At 46.9% G+C, this 20,797-nt stretch overlaps 1 protein-coding gene across 2 annotated transcripts in view; it reads left to right on the top strand.

Moving 5' to 3' along the window:
- The first annotated feature begins 8,287 nt into the window (after positions 1-8,287).
- Positions 8,288-20,797, top strand: part of SIM1 (SIM bHLH transcription factor 1) — a 78,435-nt gene continuing 65,925 nt past the window's right edge. Inside the window, exons 1-3 of one of the 2 annotated variants that reach the window (XM_017889810.1) lie at positions 8,288-8,604; positions 9,281-9,903; positions 19,397-19,479. In XM_017889810.1, the coding sequence (XP_017745299.1) occupies positions 9,729-9,903; positions 19,397-19,479 (258 nt within the window). In that variant the 5' untranslated portion in view covers positions 8,288-8,604; positions 9,281-9,728. Of the gene's footprint in view, positions 8,605-8,794; positions 8,821-9,280; positions 9,904-19,396; positions 19,480-20,797 lie in introns of those variants that run through there. The other variant, XM_017889811.1, reaches the window with a different exon arrangement.

The raw sequence follows: 20,797 nt of genomic DNA, 5'->3' as shown, positions 1-20,797 counted from the left end.
TTCAACTGAAATGTCAGTTATTAGAAGTCATGTGGAGTCAGGAGTTGCCATGGAATCCATTTGTTTCTAAACCAGCTCCTCCTGCTGGAATAGTTTCTCATTATCATGTCTTTCTTATGGGGTTGGGGGAGAAAGAAAGTGAGAGTCCATCTGATATAAAACTATACTATAATTCCAAAGCACTGAGGCCCTAAAATGAATAGGAAATCAAAAGTTTTAAGGAAAGTTAATATAAAATTTTAATACTCATTTATATTGTTGTTTGGCTTGGAGTAAAACAATCACATTGCTATCAAGATTTCTTTTCTGTGACTTTTGATTATTCAAGGAGAATACACAATGGCTTATGGTACAAGATGTATCTTCACAAACTAGTTATCAGATCTCCAGGAGTGAAAATAAATATCAAAGCAGATCTAAACTGAGATGGGCTGCAAATTTGCAGTGCACTTGTTTTCCCCTGTTTTCTCCTATGTATCATTTTTATTTAGATTCTTAACCAGACTATTATGGCTTTTCCTCCTGTGAAACTGCTGATGAGTGTATCCCCTTGTTTCCTCCAAGTTATTTGCTCAAATCACGAGAAGTGATTGGCTGGCATATGTTAATGCTTGAGTTGTTTCTGTGGTAAAGTCTCCCATGTATTTGTAGGTAAAATAAAGAAACAGATTGATCAAATATCAACTTGGGACAATTGAATTTCAAAACATACAGAATCCAGAAATTAACCACTGTTTTAACATATGTACAATATAATTGATTATAATTAGACAGGAGCTCTGTTGAACGAAGATACATTAGAATTATATTTGCATATCTATCTTATTCTGCGTTTTCTATGAAAGAATGTTAAATGTTTCATGTGAGTAAAAGTGTTGGTAGATGACTCTAGAACCTTGAACCCGTGTTTCTCATTGTCTCCACTTCCCAGTGTTGACGAGTGAGCTCACCCCAGGGATTCAAGAAAGGTTCAACTGTATTTAAAACCAGACCCCACCTCATCCTCCTACCCAAGGATTTACCCACCTCAGAGCCAAGAGGGCCCTCACCCTCAAATCATTTGGGTTGACAGTTTACAGTAGAGAAATGCAAGCAGCACTTAGGCATATGAAAATATGCCAAACTTCCCTAATAACAGAAAAAAATTAAAAGTCAATTTTCATCTATTAGACTGGGGAAAAAAGTTAATAATATGCTGCATTCCAAGACTGTAGGGAAACAGTCACCCTCACACATTGCTGATTAGTGTCAATTGGCAAAACTGTCATGGAGGGCAATTTAGCAATGTTTATCAGGAGTGCAATCCATGTATCCTTCCATATAGCAACTCCATTTTTGGGAATTTGTCCCATGGGTGTACTTGTACACAGGTAAATGACATGTGTACAGTGTTATTCACTGCAGCATTGTTCATGATAGCAATAATGGGAAACAAACCTAAATGTCCTCAGTGGGTAAAAGGTTAAATAATTTATACTGGTATTTCCTGGAATGCTATACAGATGTTTAGAAAAGAAAGGATGAAGAAGCTTTCTGTATACTGTCATGGAAAGTGAAAAAAAAAATCAAGGTGCAGAATGGTGTGTATAATATAAATCTTAACATTTGCTTGAAACTCCAGAAGAGTAATAAGAAGCTAAGCAGTTGTATAGCTGCAGACATAAACTGGTAGCCCAAGATCCATTTGCTTGGTTTGCATAGTGTTTTGAGATTGTATTTCACTTAATAACCTGGATTTCTAGGTAAGGAAAATGACTGAAGTAGGTCAGGTGTTAAGATAAGAAATGGTGCTGGTAGCCTAATCTGTCTAGATTTTCCACTTGGTTTTAGGATGGAGGGACTCTGCAGTGGAGCCCTGAGGAGATGAGACAGTTTCATTCCAGAAATGGAGCTGTGACTCACAGATAGAGATCGTCATCCCAAACCTCTCTCCAGTTTTCTGAAAGGGGCTTAGGAACCACCGCTGGGAAAAGGCATGCCCAGCATCCACGTCATCCCAGGTGTACCCAGGAGCAGCACTGACTTACCCATTTCTCACAATAGTCACAGTGCCGGGGGCCCACGTAGTTTTACAGCCTGAGAAAAATGTTTCAATGTTTCTTTCTTTTACCATCAGAAGAAAAAAAAATAGATATGTAAAATAATGAATATATGATAATGAAACCAACCTGGATTACACTCATCTGTTTACCAATGCAGTTACAAAAATATAATTTTAAAATATTTTCTTATGCAGGATGGAGCCATAAAAAACATGAGAAAAGTGCTTAAGGATCAACAAAGCTATATCATAACGTTGACCCCGCACAAGAGGAAGCACTTAACCACTTGAGGGGAGGCCTAGACCTCCCTGGCCCAATGCATCCAGGCAGGGCCCCCTCCTCTAGCGACCATTCCCCCTGTACCAACAGCACACACACACACACCTTGAACCCTTTATGCCTAAGTTGTCTTGAAAAATGAGGGAACAGGTTTGGGGCCAAAAGGAGAACCAATGCTTGTCTGCTATCTTTCCAGTGTGTTCCACCCCTTGTTGACTGAACCAAAGTCTCTGGACTTATTTCCAGCAACATAGCTGAGAACCCTGGAACACTGGAACATTCTGAGAGCACCCTGTGTATTTTCCTGCTCTTCTGAAGCCAAACTCCCCACCGAAGGTCGGTCTGGCTAAGGCCCCAGCTTCCTCTCCCTTTTCTTGAGACCAGCAGGAATAAGCCATCTTCAGCGACCCCATCCCTATCACGGAGGACAGCCTCACTCCTAGGCCTCGACTAGACCGCCCTATCATTTTATGCTGTATGTTCAAGATCCCACAATACTATGGCCATCGCTTCGAATATTATCACCCCTCACAGTCTTCTACTTCAAAAGTAGGCTGAGAAAAAGCAGACTAAGGCAATGGTTCTTAAAGTGCGGTTCCCTCACCAGCAACATCACCTGGGAACCTGTAGAAATGCAAATAAATTATTGAGTTCCACCCCAGATCTACTTAATCGTAAACTCTGGAAGTGAGGCCCAGCAATCTGTGTTTTAAGCAGCCTTTCAATCAATTCCCATGCATGTTCAAGTTCCAAAACCGCGCTAAGAGCGAAGGCGCCCAGATATTCAAGGGCAGATTCCCATGTCTCGGGCCCAGAGGCGATGAGTCCAGAAGGACCCAGGAATGTGCCCCAGACGCCCGAAGCACAGGATCTCCCGCCCAGACGAGCACAGTGGTACTTTTCCGGGGTCCTGGGGTTGAGACGCGAAAGCGGGAGCAGCTATTGGAGGCTCAGGACTTGGAGACTCAACCATCTCAGCGGCGCGGCGCCCCCAACGGGGTTAAGCTGCTACTGCCTCTGCGTCTCCCGGCGGGTCCACCGCCCCTCACTGCGCAGCCCGGGGTGGCGCCGGCAACCCTCGCTCTGAACTCATCCTTGCTCCTGCTTCCCTGCGTTCGGAGCTGCGTAGTGGCCTGAGGCCCTCCTCACCCTTACGGAATGCCAACTCCAGATTAGGACAGGGATTCCGATTCCTAAACCAAAGTGGGGCCTTAGACTTCATATTTAAAAGCCGCCCTCCTCCCCAGCCTCCATTCCAAGTGACCCGGAGGCTCGGCCAAGACTAGAAGCCAGACATCTGCTTACCTATTAGAGGGATCCTCCTCCTCAGAATCCCTTACCTACCTACCCAGGGAATGCAGGGCATCGTTCCGCGATTCACTGGCGCAGGGGCTAGAAGGAAAGTTGGGGTTCAGAGAAGGGAAGAACCCTCTAGAAACTTAGCCCAACGTTTCTCAAACCCGGAGGGGCTGAAGGGCTAATGTTGGAGACCTGGAGTTACAAAGATAGGTACCTGCTCTCCGGATCCAGCCCATTCTGATGTCCCGTACCCTTTTTCAGGCCACTGGCCTCCCCACCCCCAGTCCCTCCGGCCGCCAGCCCGGGCCTCTTGAGCGTGGGCCTGATGTGGCCACCTTATAACAAAAGCAGAGTTTGGTCTGAAATTCGGGATCCGATTTAAGAATCAAAGTGTTTTTCAACCCGAGTTTCCAATCCAGTGTTCATCTACAGAGTTAGACGCCTCAGCTGTGTGCCTGCATTCAGCGTTGCTGAAATTTGTGTACACAGAGCTTCCTCCGCTCGATTTCTGGAAAAAAGTGTGAAAGTGCAGGCACCCACCTGCTCCCGTCCTCAGAATGCACAGAATCAGACCTCTTTCCAGCTAGCAATTATATGTTAAAATAATTATATTATTTAAAGCTTAAAATTTATGTCTGCAAATACAGTAGTGCACAATTCAAGAAGCACTTATTTCTCGGCGGCCATTCAAGGTTATATATTAGACCACGGTTTCCAATATCTGAAAAATTCACCATAATATTTAGAGAAACTATATGAAACCCTTACTTGTATTCGCCAATCTCATTTTCCAACTTGGTGGATTTTCTTTTTTTTTTTTTCTTTTCTTTTCCAGTGTGTAACCACTGAAGTGAATTCGGGGTATTTCAAGGGTCAATTTAGGGAGACAACTGAAACACAGTACCTCGGAAAAAGATTTTTCTAAATATTTATATACATAAAATATACTTTTCAAAACGTCCTGATCAGACAAGTAATATTTACCATAACTTCTAACATAGCAAATAAGACCCTATTTTGGGGGGCTCCTTCTACCCTTTGGGGTCAAGGCTACGAGTGGCCTTTGTTTCTGCCTCAACATCATAACGACTCACAGAGATGTAAATGTCTAAATGTGGTGATAAAATGAGTCTAAGATAGGATTACATTAACTAATATACTTGGAAGTAGAAAATGTTAATATTTCCTAAGACAATAATATGTCCCTAGATAACTTGTCCTTTTCAGTGATAGAGTGAACATCTGGATATAACATACTGAGATGTTCGAGTGACCATCTTCAGATTTTGTATCTTGATTATAAATATATCCTTCATCCTGACCTTGGACATTGAGCAAATCCATGTCTATGTGCTTTGTGCAACTGTGCATGTGGGATGTGCGAGCATGCAAATGTGTATGTGTGCGTCCCTAGCAGTCTGCAAAAAACATTAAAGAGAATGGTAGTGGACAGAAATCATTCTAGTTTTGATAAGTTACTCAAACAACCTGGAGCAAAGAAGAGTCATTAGCGGAGTTACTGGAAGGCAGGGTGGAGGTCTGTGCCAGAGCAAGGGTTGGGGGCCGAGTCATTGAACCCAGGTTCAGCGGTTTGCACCGGAATTCCACTATGCGTTCACTCGTTCTTTTACAACCGAAAGTTCACCTTCTCTAGTCTTGATTTTCCCTTTTGCGGGGAGGGGTCAGAAGGCGCCTGAGATGCCCATTCCCCCTTCTATCCGGGTGCGCGTGGTATGCTGGACATTGCTCACACAGGCGCGTTGGTTCCCGAATCCACCCGGGATGGCTCCCGGCAACCACTGGGGTAGACTCACGGACGCCTGCACGTCCTGGCCTCCGGGGTCCAGGGCAGACTTCATGAGGGCAGCATCCTGGGTTGCCCCAGAGGTGGCAGGGACTCTTGGGGGAACAGTGTCCCCATCACACTAGGCTGTTCGCCCTGCTTGGTAGGGGAAGGAGGGAGATACTTTTTGCAGCCCCGCATGGGTTTTCTCCCACATCAGGATCACACTCTGAATGCCTGAGGGCCAGAGGGTAAGTTTTAAGGCCACTGGCTCAAGGAGGTGGCGGCCTAGACTCTATAAGGATCTCTATTTGGGGATGGTGGGTCGCCGGTGACCGTCTCTTCCTTTCTGGGGCTTTTCTCCTTATATTGGCAAAGCGGATGGTACGATTAGTCTCTGAGCTTCAAGAAATTCATTTAAAATTTCCCATGACAGAGGCGAACGCAAATTCTCAGAACACGTGGGAGGCACCTGAGGTTCCGGTTCACAGTTCACGCCTCCGGCTACAGGGCGCATGGGGGGCTGGCAGGCAGGGTCGCGGGGAGGGTGCAAAGCCGGGTCCCTGGGCCCGGGCGGGGGAGTGAAGGAGCAGCGTTCCGGCTCCAACCTAGGTTCAAAGATTAGAAAAACAGGTGTTACGTCGTCATGCTAATTCACTCTCTCGGTAAACGCGGCTCAGACAGTTGTGTGCTGAGGACTTAGCGAGAGGCCGTCACCTCGTGGTCGTGCATTCACTTTGTTTATTAAACGACATCTACTCGTCTCATTGACAACTGAGCTTCGCTGGGACATTGGAACAGCCCGCCCAGCCCCCCAGCACGTCCGCTTTAAGCCTGAAGACTTCCTTACTCATTTTGCCCATCTTGCTTCTGAAGGCAAAATTACTGCGTTTCTTCTTCTGGAAACCCAGCATTACCTGACTCCCCGCCCCCACTCCCGGAAGTTCCTGCTGTGGGCACAGGTTTCAGATCCCTAAGAGGCACTTCCACACTGGCATGTTGTTTTAAGTAGAGATAGGGTTAGAGTAACCGCGGACTTGACTGAAATCCTCTCTAGAACACAGTCGAATAGAAAACCTCCTCTTAACCCTGTGTCATTGCTTCGCCTGGCAGCTATATCTGACCTGGTTGGAGGGGAGAGGAGGGTCAAGAAAGTTTATTTCCCTCTCCACACGCACTCTCCACCCCCGACTTTACATGTAGTAGCCAACTTGACCTTATCTGATCTTTCTGGAATCTTGTGCATAAGTGAGCCACAGTGCATCTCTCGCTATCTTCTAGCTATGCTTGTTAAAAATGCATTACTGGGTGGTTGAAAGCTGCCCAGAACCAGGTCTGTAAGTGGCTACAGTCACTGGGGAAATGACTCCTCCTAGATTGGAGTCCATTAGCCAGATTCCAGTTTTGAAAGATGTACAAAATCTCCGTGCTTCTTTCTTTTTCTTTCTATCCAAAACGTTCACCTCCTCCAGCCAGGTGTTGCCCAGATGTGTAAATACCACCAGAAAGCTCCTGTTGTCCTTCTACGAGGATCTCACTGCCATCGGGCAGCAAGGAGGTGGCAGATGTCTGTATGTTTGAACAAACACTCTTAAAGTTGTTCTGAATATCAGCAGAATGGCACACACCCCTCTTCAAAGTATTTATTTTCTCAATGGCAATTAGCGCCACACACGAGAGGATGAGTGCCCCGTCACTGGTGTTCTCACTGATTTTTATGACAGATGAGACAACTCCCCCCAAACGCACCTCCGGGAGCCGAATCTGGTCACAGGCAGTACCCAAACCAAGCCGGGAATCGAGTCTGTAGGGGGTGATTGGTGAGCATAACAATTGTTTTTGGGACAATTTGACTTTTTCTCTATGCTATCTGTTGTGTTTTCTCAGATGAGAGAAAGAGAAGGCGTTTCAAATTAGAGGGTCTCTAAGAGATAATTTTACTCAGGGAGAGTCCTGGTGAGCGTTTGTTTAACCAGCTCCTATTAGGGAATTGTGAGCTCCTATTAGAGAACTGTGAGCATCGTTAAGTTCATTCATGCAGACTGTATCCTTTCTATAAGGAAGAGTCATGTTGGACTTTTGTTCCCTGAAACAAAACCCGACAAAGAGTTGGCTAATGTTTAAGATAACGGACTGTTGTGATATGTATCTCTATATATCAATCATTCTATTTTGCCCTGAAATGTAACGTGTTCCCCTAGTGTCCCCCTCGCTTCTCCCCACAGGAAAACTCCCTGGTCGAGCTTTCCACAGTGAAAAAAAATCAGCCCCCAAACCCAAACCGTTTAGAAAAAGGTGCACTTCTTTGGGATTAATTTAAAGACAGTTATTGTATTTATTTCCTCTGGCAATGAATTCCGTGTCTTCATGGTTTCACAAGAAAGAGAAAATAAAGCACAAAACCGGCCTCGCGCACGCCGTCGGCCCCCGCCTGCCAGCGAGATGGCCCTTTGGGCCAACCCTGCCTCCTCCGCGGGTAGACCTAACCAGCCGGTCCGACCTCCGCTGCCTCCGGACGTCCCCGGCTCTTCTGGGCCGCCGCGCTGGACTGAGCGCCTAACCACCCGACCCCAGGGAGCCCGAGGAACGCGGGTCGCGCAAGATGTCGGGAAGGCCCAGGAGGCCGCCAGCAGCGGCGGCAACCGGACAGCGCCGACCCCGCACCCGGGGCTCATTAGGAGCCCAGCGGCGGAGCGGATAGTAAGATCCAGACCCCGGAGCCTGGACGCGCGGAGGGCGGCACGGGGCCGACTCGTGTCACTCATCCCTGTTGGCCAATGAGCGCCTCGCCCCTGGCCGGGCCAGGCCAATGGGAGGCTAGGAGGCTTGTGAGTGGCATTGGGGGAGGGCGGGAGAGAGGCGGCCCGGGAGTGAAGTTGAAGCTAAACCCTTAAGCTATAAAGAAGTTACGGGGGGCAGTTTTCGGTTTCCAATTAGGAATAATAGTGAACTGGCTTCGTAGCAACTACGGAGGACCAGGATTCTAAAATCACCTCACTCTTCCCAAAGCTTGCATCCTCCTTTTTCTGCCACGCACCGCTCCTCCAATTCATGATCCAGAAAAGGGAGCCGGGAATGCTTTGCTCCTCTCTGCTGGTGGGAAGCCGAGAGACCGGCGGAGACGCTGGGGTTGGACCATAGGCATGAGTACAATTAAGAGATGGGCGCCCCCGAACCCTCTGCCGCCTGTGGGGACTGAAGGTAGGTGAAGCAGAAGACACCCCGCGCCCTCCTGGCAACCCCGGAGCTCCGCGGCGGTGTGGGAGAGGCCGCGGCGCCTCCCACCCCCGGGGCGCCTGAGAGGGGCTGTCGCGAGCGCGCCACCTGTTAACCTGGCGCTGTCGGACCCCGCTTGTTGCCGCCCCTGCTGGGCAGCCAGAGCGCTGGGTCGCTTGGGAGTCCCGAGGGACTTGGTGTGTAAGTGTCACTTTTTGAGGAATCCCTCAGACTTGAGGCCCAAGTTAAAGAGGTAGCCAAGGTCCAGATCTGCCAAGGTCAGGAGCTGAAAAGCCCCCGCTGCGCCGTGGAGGAATTCTGAATTGTGAAAACCTGCTTTCGTGGGACAGGCGCCCAACCTGGGCGCGGGCTCGGGGACCTGCAGCGGAAGGTCCCTTGCGGGTCTTCAAAAATATGCATTTTGTTGTTTGGGCAACTTCCCAGGGGTCTGGAGGATGTGGCTGGCATGGGTGAGGGAATGCCAGCATTATTTGCAGGGGGCCGTCTCGCTGCCGATTTATCGGGTTCTTTAAAAACAAACCCAAAACGCCTGGCTAGGCACGCTGAGTCCCTTTCCGGCCGTGTTTTTGGAATTGGGACGAGTGTGTGAGTGGTTGTGGAGCCGCGGACCTCTTATGCTCTGATGTTGTTGTCTTCACAGGGCCTTGAAAGAGTTGTCTGGAGTTCCTGCTCTTCCCAAAGGGGCTCGGAGATACCTTAAATGCCGCGAGACTGAAGAGCAAACGTCGGGGATTATTATGTCGATTTTCCGAGGACCAGCGTTCGCAGCCGGGAGTAGAAGAAAAGGCTGGCTCCTCAGGGGTCCCACTGGCATTTGATACCCCAGAGACCCCCAGGATTGCCCAAATTCCGTGGATCAGCAACTTTCCTATACTGCATCCCGCATTTTCAAAGAAAATATTTTCCTTTCACCCCCGCTGGTCTTTTACTGCCATCAATACACTGTTCTTGGTGCAAATACTTCAGCCTCTTTATTCAAAGTATGTTTTACGTTTTTGCCAAATATGATCTCTAATTGAAAGTTTATTTTTTGTTTTGGATGAATCTGCGGAGTTTACGTTGTAAGAAGAAAGGGGGAACAAGACACAATGAAAGAAAAGTCCAAAAATGCTGCCCGGACTAGGAGGGAGAAGGAAAACAGTGAATTCTATGAACTGGCTAAATTACTGCCTTTGCCTTCGGCTATCACCTCGCAGCTGGACAAAGCATCCATAATCAGACTCACGACCAGCTATCTCAAAATGAGAGTCGTGTTCCCAGAAGGTAAGTGACTTTGGCCAGATGGAATTTCAAATGCAGAAGGGGCAGGGGATTTGCCAGGCAATGAGCCGACACCAGTGACCAGAGAAATGCATACATATTTACATATATATTCTGCAAAGGGAAGTTTAGCTCGGCTACTTCACTAAGGTCCTCACTGAACTCAGAATTTCTGTCGCTTTTTCGAGGCTCCCTCTACTTCCCCATCAATACTTTCTCTTCAGTCCATCAGATATGTTTGGTTGGGAAGCAGCCCAACAGTCCTTTTGTCAACACTTCAGATACTAGGCTCAATTGAAAGTACTACTAATCCAAACATGACTTTCTTTTTACTCCTCTCGTTAGAATTTTGTCCAGTAAAAAGCCAGAGCACTGCCAAATTCTGTATTTTTTGCCAGGTGTAGATAGACCCATGTACCTGGAGCTAGATATGCCAGATAATAATTTCTCTATATGTCTAAAGTTTTGCAAATGGGTAACATGCATATTTGTGAACAAGTATGCCTGAATTTGCTCAGGTTCTCAAATAAATTCTAAGCAAATTTATTCTGAGTTTTCAAGACATTTGCAGATTCTGGAACTAACTCTGAAGCTTGATGATTTGCAACTGTGGGCTTGGTGTTATCTGTAAGATAATAGGCTAGTTCTAAAATACATAAGATTGAATTAAGATGGCTAGCCCGCTTAGAAAATATCTTCTGGGTGTCAGCTTGGCAAATGGATTCTGAGAAAATTGTCTTATAAGGCCTAGCAGTTAGAATAGCTGAGCTGTTGACATGGTTTAAAACTCGTATTTAGATGATCAAGATTCACTGTGTGAGGACAGTGCAGCTTTCATAGAACAGTGTCCTGTATAAAACCATTTATACTTATTAGAAAAGGACAACACATTTGCCCATCTTTTCCTTTACTTGCATTCAAATAATACAAACATATTTTTTAAAAAAATATCTTGGATATGTCTTTGCTGGCAGAAGGGGATTCAGAAATGTAAAAGAGGGATTACTAAACAAGCTAACAAACAAAAATCCAAAAGAAAGAATTCTGTTTATTTACAAACGAGAACTTCTGATTTGACCCCTGGAGGTGTTTGTTGTTGTTGATTTTAGATGTTTCGGGTTTGTGGTTTTCCATTAGATGAATGGATGGGCAGGAAACAGTCATTGTTGGGTTTGCAGTTTCACTTTGCTTGATCATGACGTTAAAGTTATTATCTAAGTCAAAAAGCCTGCAAAACATGCTCCAAGCCAAAGGAAAACTTTCAAATTATAGTTCAGTTCTACCTTCAAACTACAAGTGATGTTTTAGTCGTTCCCTCCTAAAGCAGTTCCTTGAACAGTTCTTCTCTGACCCTGGAAACCGCGGGGAAAAAAGAAATGAAAGCCTAAAGTACCTGAAAAGTAAATAAATAAATAATTTAAAAAGAAGAAAAAGAAGAAGAAGGGGAACTTATATACCAAAAACCACATTTCCCATTCACACTGTGCTATGAATTGTTGATGGGATAATTGCCATTATACCACACTGCCTTCTATTTAAAAAAGAGATCTCGTTGTCTTTTATACTGTCAGCGCCTACTTTATAAAAATAAAGCTATTGCGAACTCCGCTGGCCACACTGTTCCTAACAGGATTATTAGCAGTGATTTGTCAGCCCCTGCGGTCTCAGTGGGCTCCTTTTCTGCGTGATTTCCAGCCGGTCTCGTCAATTATCTGTGCCGATGTCGCTCGCTGTTTGATCAGAAGCAGCATATGGTGTTGCTTGTGGGGCTGCGAGTAATCGCGGGAGGAGAATAGCAAGGCGGCGTTCTGGGGCGGGCACCGAGCCGGCCGGGAGAGCCCGGGGAGTCGCCCGGCCAGGGACGCTAGTCGGCTTGGTGCAGACCTGGGGCAGGCGCAGCTGGGAGGATATCGGGCTGTTTTCTGCTGTTGTTCGTGTTTTGTTTTAAAAGAGCAAGCCTTTTGCTTAATTAAGTGCTAACTCTGCACATTGTAAGTCGCGTTATAAATAAATAGGAACAAAAGTAAACTCTCATAGCCAACCTCTCCTTATTTTAAAGAGAGCGCCAATAAAGGATTCCGCTGGAGTCCTTTTGGTGGCCAGGATGGTCCCCTCTGGCTACTTTAACAGCCACTGTGCTTTCTGCAGCCCCCTCACCTTCCCCCTCCCGAGCCCCGTACCCCTCCTTTCTCTCCCTTCTGTGGGTGAGTGTGAGTTTATGGGGAGGAGGAGGTGGACGATGTGTGAACTCTGGGCACATCATTTGTTTCTCCAGCTACTGTTGAGCTCATAACTCACCCTCAGCCTCCACCCAGTGAGCTAGACAGGGTCATCAGAACAGCTGGCTTCTAGGGATGAGGTTTTAATTTTGACGGTGGACAAGCTTCAAAAACCCAAAACCCAAACACAGCTCTTGAAAATATTAAACAACAACAACAACAACAACAACAACAACAACAGCAACACAACAGCTTTCAAAGCAATAAAATAGTCACAATCGCAAGACCAGGCACAACCTGTAGGGGGTGCCAAATTTAGGTTCAGTGTTGACTGAACGCAGAGAGTGGACAAGATTGGGGTCCAAGGCAGTTGGGGGAACTGATCACTTTATATGGATGTAATCTTTTCTAGTGGTGTTAAACGGAATTTGTTGGAAGATGAAATTCATCTTTACGTCTATCTTGAAGCCATCCTAGTACATAGTAGGTCCTCAACACGATTTTAAGGATGAGATTAAGATAGGTATAAATGTCTTATTACAGGTAATATATGAATTTTGTAAGTTATATAATCTAAATAATTATTAATCTGGTGACATAGCTGTAGGTATAAAAATGCTGTAAAACTTCAGTTTTGTTCATATACTATTTCATCTCTAATACACTGTAATGCCAAAGTCTGTAAGTTAAATGAACAAAAATCGTTTCATAATTATATTTGAAAGAATAAATATCCTTAAGTACACCTTAAATACAGCTAATTCCCTTCCCTTCTCATTTGCCGAATACACTTTTTTGTTTTCCTCCCAAATCTAGTAGCTTCCGTGTCTGGGGGCAAGTTTCAGCTTTTATTTGCCTGAGTAGATGAAGTTAAACTGTTTAGGTGAAAATGAGGGAGTGGGAGAACAGAGAAATGGGATATGGGTACCTGAAATAATTAAGAATTAAAGCTTTAGGTTGGAGATTTCAGAGAAAAAGAAAATTAGGAAAGATAACTGAGAAATCACTAACACTTCATATCTCTCAATTAGTGACATATTATATTCCAAAGTAGCCTTGTGAAGAAAAAATCGAGGCACATGGAAATGTACCAATTTTTGGTATTATCAAAGCCAGAGGGACAGGATCTATAAAATAGCATGACTTGATTTGTGTGCAAAATAGGACAAATTCAACTACAAAGAAATATATATTTGTTATCCAGCTATAAAGCAATTTTGGCTGGGTGTGTAGTGGCTTTCATAATAAACTTTGAAAGGATCAGATATATTTTCTAATCTATAGCTATTCAAAATCTTGGTAACATCACATTGCCATGTCATTGACAAGATGTCTTGGAAAAATAAAAATAATCACAGAGTTGAAATTAGTAACTACTCGGGAAAGATGGTCTCTACAACAGACAAGGGTGATTAAACAAACTTCCGCAGACGATTTCTATAATATTCACCTGAAGATTGAAATCCTTAATGGCGCTATATATATACATATATATATTATATACTTATATTTTTTTTTTTTTTATTTTTTTTTGAGGCAGAGAACTTGAAAATAGAAACGGAGGCCTCCATTTTCCCACGTGGGTCGTGATTTAAGGCTGTTTTCATTGCTTCTTGGGGAAATGATTGAGCATTAGGTTTCCATGTTTATTTTCTTACAGAAGTTTTTCTCATTTAAAGGCCTTTAAGCACAGTTTACGCTCCGTGCTGGTTTTCTGTGTTTAATTCCAGTTTTGATGTTGACTTAAAATGTGGAGTGCAGAACTAAACTCCGTGCAGAGCATTTGCAAGGCGGATTTATGTGCTAGAAATTGTAGATCAGATCAATAAAAAAGGATACTCTTTTCTTTTAAGGGAGAGATCACTAATAAAACAACAACAACAAAACAGGTATTATAAGCTATTGTGGGATGCTTTCAAGCAGGGTGCAGTCACTCATCTAATGATAAAACAAGGCTAAATTTCTAAAGGACAAATCTAATTTCTAGGGGAGTTGTTGTCCAGTTCTAAGAAATCTTGGCAGCTTCCAGCTTTTACAGACCCAAATGTGGACACAGAATGAGAGCCCATAGATTCTCACCGCATTTCTCCGTACCACCAGGTATTTCGCAGGAAAATGAGGCTTGTACCTTGCTAACATCTAATGATTTTAATGGGCCACCTATTGCCAGTCTCTGAGCCGTGAAATTTTAAAATTTTGTGTGGAGGAAGGGGAACCTCAATTATTTAGAAATGGTCCTGCTACTCTGAAAGTGCTAAAACAGTGTCCACGGCAGAGTAAAATTCCTTCCGCAGGCAGCCCCACTGAATAGGCGGTTCCTGCACCTTGTCACTCGGCCTCGGCGGCTCGGGGCCGACAGGGGACAATTATGTCCAGGCCCCCGTCGCGCCTCCCGCACCGTCCAAAGCACGCAGTCAGCCAGGTCTGTGCGATGTGTCGCATCTTCTGTCTGCGATGGCCCCAGCCAAAGGCCTAGCTCATGGTCTCAGCACAGAGTCTCCTCACTCCCCAGGCCGGCCCAGGTGCCACCCCCTGCCCGGATCAGAAGTCCCTCTGGAGCAGGTGTGTGCCAGCAGCCCCTCCTACCGTCCCGGCCACTGCTCCCGAAGGGCAAGCAGTCGTCTAAATCTTAGGTCCAGATCCAGTCTGGGCAGTTCCCGGGAAGGCGGGTTAGGTGCCATCGTCCGAGTCCCTGAGCCAAGTAGAACCGAAGTGGATTCGCCTGCGACTTTGGGCTTGGCCACGCCAGCGCGGGCCTCTAGGGAGGTGGCATCGCCAAAGCTGGGCCGCATTAGAAGACACAGAGTCCCAGGGTGACATCGGTTGACGTTTTTCGGCCGTCACGCAGGACTGTCTCGTGAACGCTGCATGAATTTCGCCCCCAGTTTTAGTCTGACCGAACCCCGCCCTCCTTGGGTTTCTGCAGTCTTTTGGCGGCTGACTCCAATTCGGGCAGCCAGGTTGGCCCGCAGGCTCTATCCCTATGAGAAACCCAAATTCCGGGGCTGGAGCTCCGCGAAGGCGGGGAGAGAGAGAGAGAGAGAGAGAGAGAGAGAGAGAGAGAGAGAGAGAGAGTCAGCGCTGTGACCTTAGGCCTCCACCCCACATTTACAGTAACATTAGTGGATTCCCTGGGCGCGGACGCGGTGTCTCTGAACCGGGATCCGCAGGCAGGAGAGATCAGGGCACTGCCGAGTGCAGGCACACACTGTGGGGTCCAGGCTGCTGAGTGCAACAAGACCTGGCCCGGCGCGCTCGGCGATGCCCTCAGGTCAACCAAACAGGCCCCTTGGCCGTAGAAGGCCGCAGGCAGAGGGGGCAGCAGCGCCAGAGGTGGGGTCGGGTGAGCCTTGGTGCGTGAAGCGGCCTCCTGCCAGTGACTGCTCCAGGAGCTTGGTTCGGGCTGGTAGCACCCATTTGCAGTCACTTTTTTTCTCTAAGAGCCCTGCCGCGGAGGCGCCCGGAGGCTGAACACAAAGGCCACTCAACGCCTCAGCCCGGGGAAGACTTGGACAGCACGCACTTAGCGAGGATGCGCAGGCCCAGAAGGATACATGGGATTTGGGGTTTTCAGGGTTACGCCCCACCCCCGGACCAGACTCTCCTACGCACTCTCAAGGGACACTCAGTTGGTTGAGAAAAGTTGTTCAGGAACCGCAGTGGCCTCGACCTCAGAGGGCTTTCCCCTCCTCAGTCACCAAGTCGTGGTCAGGTCATGAAACAGCACCTCGGTCCACCCTCCTCCATTGCCTAAAGGGCACCTCAATTAGTTGGGGAGGTGAAGGTTCCTGGGAAGGACTGCAAGGAGGATACATTTCTATTGAGATGTAGCGTTTATTTATTAAAATAAAGAAAAATTTTAAAAGAACAGAACACACTCTTCTCTTCCTCCTTTTCCTGTCTAAGTGAAGGCAGTGATGATGCCGGGTCTGTAATCTATATTTTGTCAGGGGTATGAAATTCATTCCGAAGGAAAAGCTCTATCAATTTATTTTTGCTGCTTGCAATAACACAGCTGGATGATGCTTTGAGCTCACGCTAGACTGAAGCTCATCATTCATTCGCCAAGAACGGGCCTAAATGATGCCTGTGGGATTAGGTCAATTTTAGTGGATCTACTTCGCCTCATTTGGTTACTAATTGGTTTCTTGTTTTATAAATCGAAATCTCATTTTCAGGAAATTACAAAACCCGTGCAGTCAGTCCATTGAGGTAATCCTTGGGTCAGGGGGTATTTAAATGGAAATGGCTCAACCGAGAACGGAGGGTAAAGCAACAGTGAAACTTGCCTGGGTTTCACAGGAAATGTGAGCTAGCCCTTTAGATCCATAATAGATACATCCCTTCTAATGCTACTTATGTAAATATGATAAACCAGACTTTAAGGGAAGAGGGGGGCCTGGGAGAAGCAAAATTTATCAGCTAAGGTTAATGTGGCATATCTTGGAAATCTTCCAAAATAGATTCTGTTTTCCTTTGTCTTCGGCCACTTTAGCTGAGGAAAATCCTTTTGTCTAAAACCCGATTTAGTTATCGCCTCCCTCACAGAGCTCCTTTTCTCCTTTGCAAAACCCCGTTCCCTCCGCCTCACCGAATTACAAGAGAATCTTTAGATCTTGTTCCCACTGTAATCCCGCCGCAAAGGGAGCTGGTTTCCTCCTCATTTTAAACAGACAATCAAAGGATTTGCGAATTTTCTGCGGTAGGTCAAGTGCAGAAACGAAATCTCAGCTTACCCCCTGGCCAACTGAAATTGGGTTTGCCAGAGCGCGTCAACGAAGGCAGGAGGCGAGGGGGTCCAGGGAGGAGGTCTCTACCCCACTTCGAGACTTTAGGGAGGGGGGACCCCTTACTAGGACTTGGGGAGGTTCCCTCGATATTAGATCGGGAAAGCCCGGCAGGTAGACGAGAGTAGCCAGTCCTTTATAAAACATTAACCCAGACACAATCGTGAGATTTCTACGGGTAACAGAAAGAAAAGGCAAACCTCTGGGAAAGCAAAAGGTTCCTTAAAAGGTGGCGGGGGTGGGGCAGGAGAGGGCGAGGAAGGCTCCTGTTAACCTGTGCCGGACAGGTTGTTTATTAACCAGTGGGGAAGTCTTATTTTCCCTCGTAGGCGCATACTAATGAGGCGGAAACCCGAAACAACAAACAGCCTAAGCTGGCACCGGGAGTTCAGAACGAGTATTTATCCCGAGCCCAGCCTGGGGGGATTTTCATACCATTCTAGTTGGGAGGCCGCTTTGGGTGTCTTTCAGCCCCTTTGGGAGACCCTCAAAATGTTAGTTTGAAGACGTTTTGTTGGCCTTCAGCTCAGGCTTCATACCCTTCCGGGAGCCGCGCGAGACCTGTTCCCAGTCGCAACACAGTCTCCGCCCGCTCTGGGCTAGCCCGAGTGCCCCGGCCCTTCGTCCCCGCCAAGCTTTGGGGTTTAAGGCCTCCGTAGGCCCCAGAGCGCCCAAAGGCCAGCGTCGCCAGCGTCCTCGGCTTTCCCGACAGGGTCCTTTCTCCTTTCCCCCGTGTGGCCTCCGCAGCCAGTCCCTCCTGCCACTCCTTCTGAGTGGGTATGTCTGAGCCGGGATTTAAAAAGAAAAAAGTAGGTTGTGAAGAATAGATTGGCTGAAACGGGAAGAGCGAAAAATGTGAGAAGGCGAAGGGGTGTGTACAGGTGGCTGTGGCGGGAGGCCCTCCCAGAACGGTCCAGGAGGACCCCAGGGACCAGGGCAGTGGAGTCACTCCAGGGAGGAAAGCTGGGCCGGGCTAAAGAGTCGGGAGGAGTTGACCGGAAGCCAGAGAGGTAGAGGAGTCCCGAGTGCGGGCGGGGAGCATCAGTGTTTGCAGAGTGGTGGGGAAATCGTTAGATTTATTTAGATGTGCAAACACCCAGAAAGACCGGATTTGAGTTTAAGGGGCGCTCACGGTTCCTCATTACCAAGGCTTTGATCGCTTGCTTAGGAAACAGCTCCTAGTCAACACCTTTTAAAAATCCAACTCCATGTTTTATTTTGAAAGATCTGCCCCCAACCTCATATTACAAGGCGAGTGTTCATCATTGTGTACTTCTTGGTGATTTGGTGCTTAACGCAGTAAATCACCTTTCTGAGGGGGTGGGGTTTGGGAGGTCATGTTAAACTTTGTTTAATGGTGTAAGAATAAAAGGATTTAACTACCTAGTTAAAATAATTTTAGCAGCAGCACTATTAAAAAGATAACACCCATAAATAGCTTAACACAGGCCTTCAAAAGTTTTTTATTTTTTTGCTTTCTTCTTCTTCTTTTTTTTTTTCCCACAAAAGGGTACTCTAGCATACTCCATATTAAATTTTTAAAAATCGGCCACAAGAGTCCTGAGCGTTTTATTTTTTTAGGCATCACCAGAGAAAGTTTGCAGCAAAGCCTCCAAAGATCTTAACGGGGAAACACCAAGGAGAGAAAGAGATGGTTTTTGTTAATAGAATACAGTACCTGGAACGTAGAAAAGTTGAATGAGTCTCAATTCGAGAACAGAACGAAAATATTACAAAAAGGTTGTTAGCACCCCAAAGTAACTGACTTCAGAAAAAGCCCATGCGGGTTTTAGTGGTAGGGGGGTGGGTAGGGGGCATGAGTTGTGTGTAAGGCAGAGGACTAGGAGGGGAAAGGAATAGGAAGATGGATTGAGCAGTGATGCTGGTAGACTTCAGGCTGAAAATCATCCGCCAGGGAACTAATTTTTCCGAAGGGGATTAAAGCCAGAGGCCAAGGGGAGGAGAGTGGCTAGAAGCCCCGCAGCCAATCAGAAAGCCCGCCAGGGACCGGTTGGACCTGGCCGGTAGTCTCAGGTCGCTGTGGGCTGGCAGTGGCTTTCGCTGGGTGTCGAGACAAGCTCGGCCCCGGGAAAAGAATGATGATGAAAACTTTGGGCGAGAAGCAGAGTGCCCTTACCCCCGTAAACACACTAGTGAACCTACACGAAAGTTATCGGTGGGGTGCAATGTTGGAGACTTTTTCCGAGCCTGGGCCACTTGGAGTCCTGCCAGGGGGCCCTTGGCCTGTGCCCAGCCCTCCCTGAGAAACCAGGTCTAGTTTAGAAGAGGAAATCTAACCTCTGCTGAGAAACTGAGAGGACGGACTGAAATGTACACTCTCCCATCCTCCGCTGTCCACACTGAGAGGGATCCCCTATGGTATCCAGTCAAAGGGCCGGTGCTCGCTCGGGTAATACAGTCGCGGGACTTGGTCCCAAACTGCCTGCCAGGTCCGGGTTCAGTGGCTACAGGATGTTTCTGTCTCCACAGGGCTCGGCGAGGCGTGGGGCCACTCGAGTCGGACCAGCCCCCTGGACAACGTTGGCCGAGAACTGGGCTCCCATCTGCTCCAGGTACAGGTGCAGGTCTTCCGGTGGCACATAAGCTTTGAGGGTCTGAGTGTCTGGCCCTGAGGTGGGCTTTTAGTTTCTCAGAGAAACAAAACAAAACCGAACAAACAAAAACAAAACAAAACAAAAAACAGGGATCTGGATTGCACGGGGCCCTCTCAGAGCCCAATAGCTGCTGCAAAGTAAAATTTTAGCTTTTGCAGATGATGCCTCAAGAGGTTGAGAGAGAGGCAAGGTAGACGAGTGAGAAGCTGGGTTTGGAAGGTAGCCCAACGAGGCCCCATCAGAGCGACCTAACCGAGGGAGGGGGCACCATTTGTCTCCATCGGGCTGAGGGAATTGGAACACCCCAGATCAGGCAGAAGAGGCAAGGCCACAGAACCATCCCAAATAAAGAATTTCCAAAGGAAATAACAGGAATCTGGTAAAAAGACCTTTCAGTGCTTTAAGCCCACACCTTTCCAATTCAGCTACATCTGCAACTGGTTTTATCTCCCTGTAGAGCCCAGGTTCCCTCTTCTCTTCCTATTCCCCTTCATTCCAAGCCAGCCCAGGCTGCCTGCAGGACTTTGCTTAAGCACATACACACCCCCAGATAATGAGTCTAACCAATGCTAGGCTCCCATTACCTTGTGGTATGTAGTGCTCACAGTTTTAAATTGCTCTTTGCCTACTTAAGTCACAGAACAAATATTTTAAATTGCAAAACCCCGGTGGCATTTTTAGATTTTGCATTTGTCCCAACCCTGCAACATCATCATTATTATTATTCAAGCCCACTGGGAGCTACTTCCCCCAGTGGCCTTGAACCTAAGCAGCATTTGGGGAATTTAAGCAAGTTTTCCCTGTGGGCTGGCATAAGTGGCATCTCTTGACAGGAGCTCCTTTTCCTACCACTATCCTATACCTTTCTCCTTCCAAGACACCAAGGAGATTTTAGTTTCATGGGACAAAGAAAGGGCTTGGGCAAGCATTCTCTCACTGACCTGGCCTTCACACCTTTGAATTTATCTAGAAAGACACTTAACTCTAAGGCATCTTCTATCAAATTTCCCTGTGTCCTTCCCCTAATATTTTCATATTCCCAACTAATTTTCCTCAGAAACGTAAACAAGAAAACAAAATCCAAACTGTCCTTGACACTTTCTAGCTCTTGCCAATTTATTTCCTCTTCTTCACCCCACATTTCTGGCAGGACTGACTTACATTCCCAATTTCAATGCCCCCCCCAATTCCTTCCCACATCCCTGCCGTTTGGCATCTCTCCCACCCATCATGCTCTTCACTGGCTTCACCACATTTTGATAGCAAGAATTAGATG

Source organism: Rhinopithecus bieti, unplaced genomic scaffold (assembly GCF_001698545.2).
Source record: "Rhinopithecus bieti isolate Rb0 unplaced genomic scaffold, ASM169854v2 scaffold_18624, whole genome shotgun sequence".
In the NCBI taxonomy this organism is placed as follows: Eukaryota; Metazoa; Chordata; class Mammalia; order Primates; family Cercopithecidae; genus Rhinopithecus; species Rhinopithecus bieti.
Note: the sequence above shows the minus strand (reverse complement) of the source record. Positions and strands in the feature narration are given on the sequence as shown.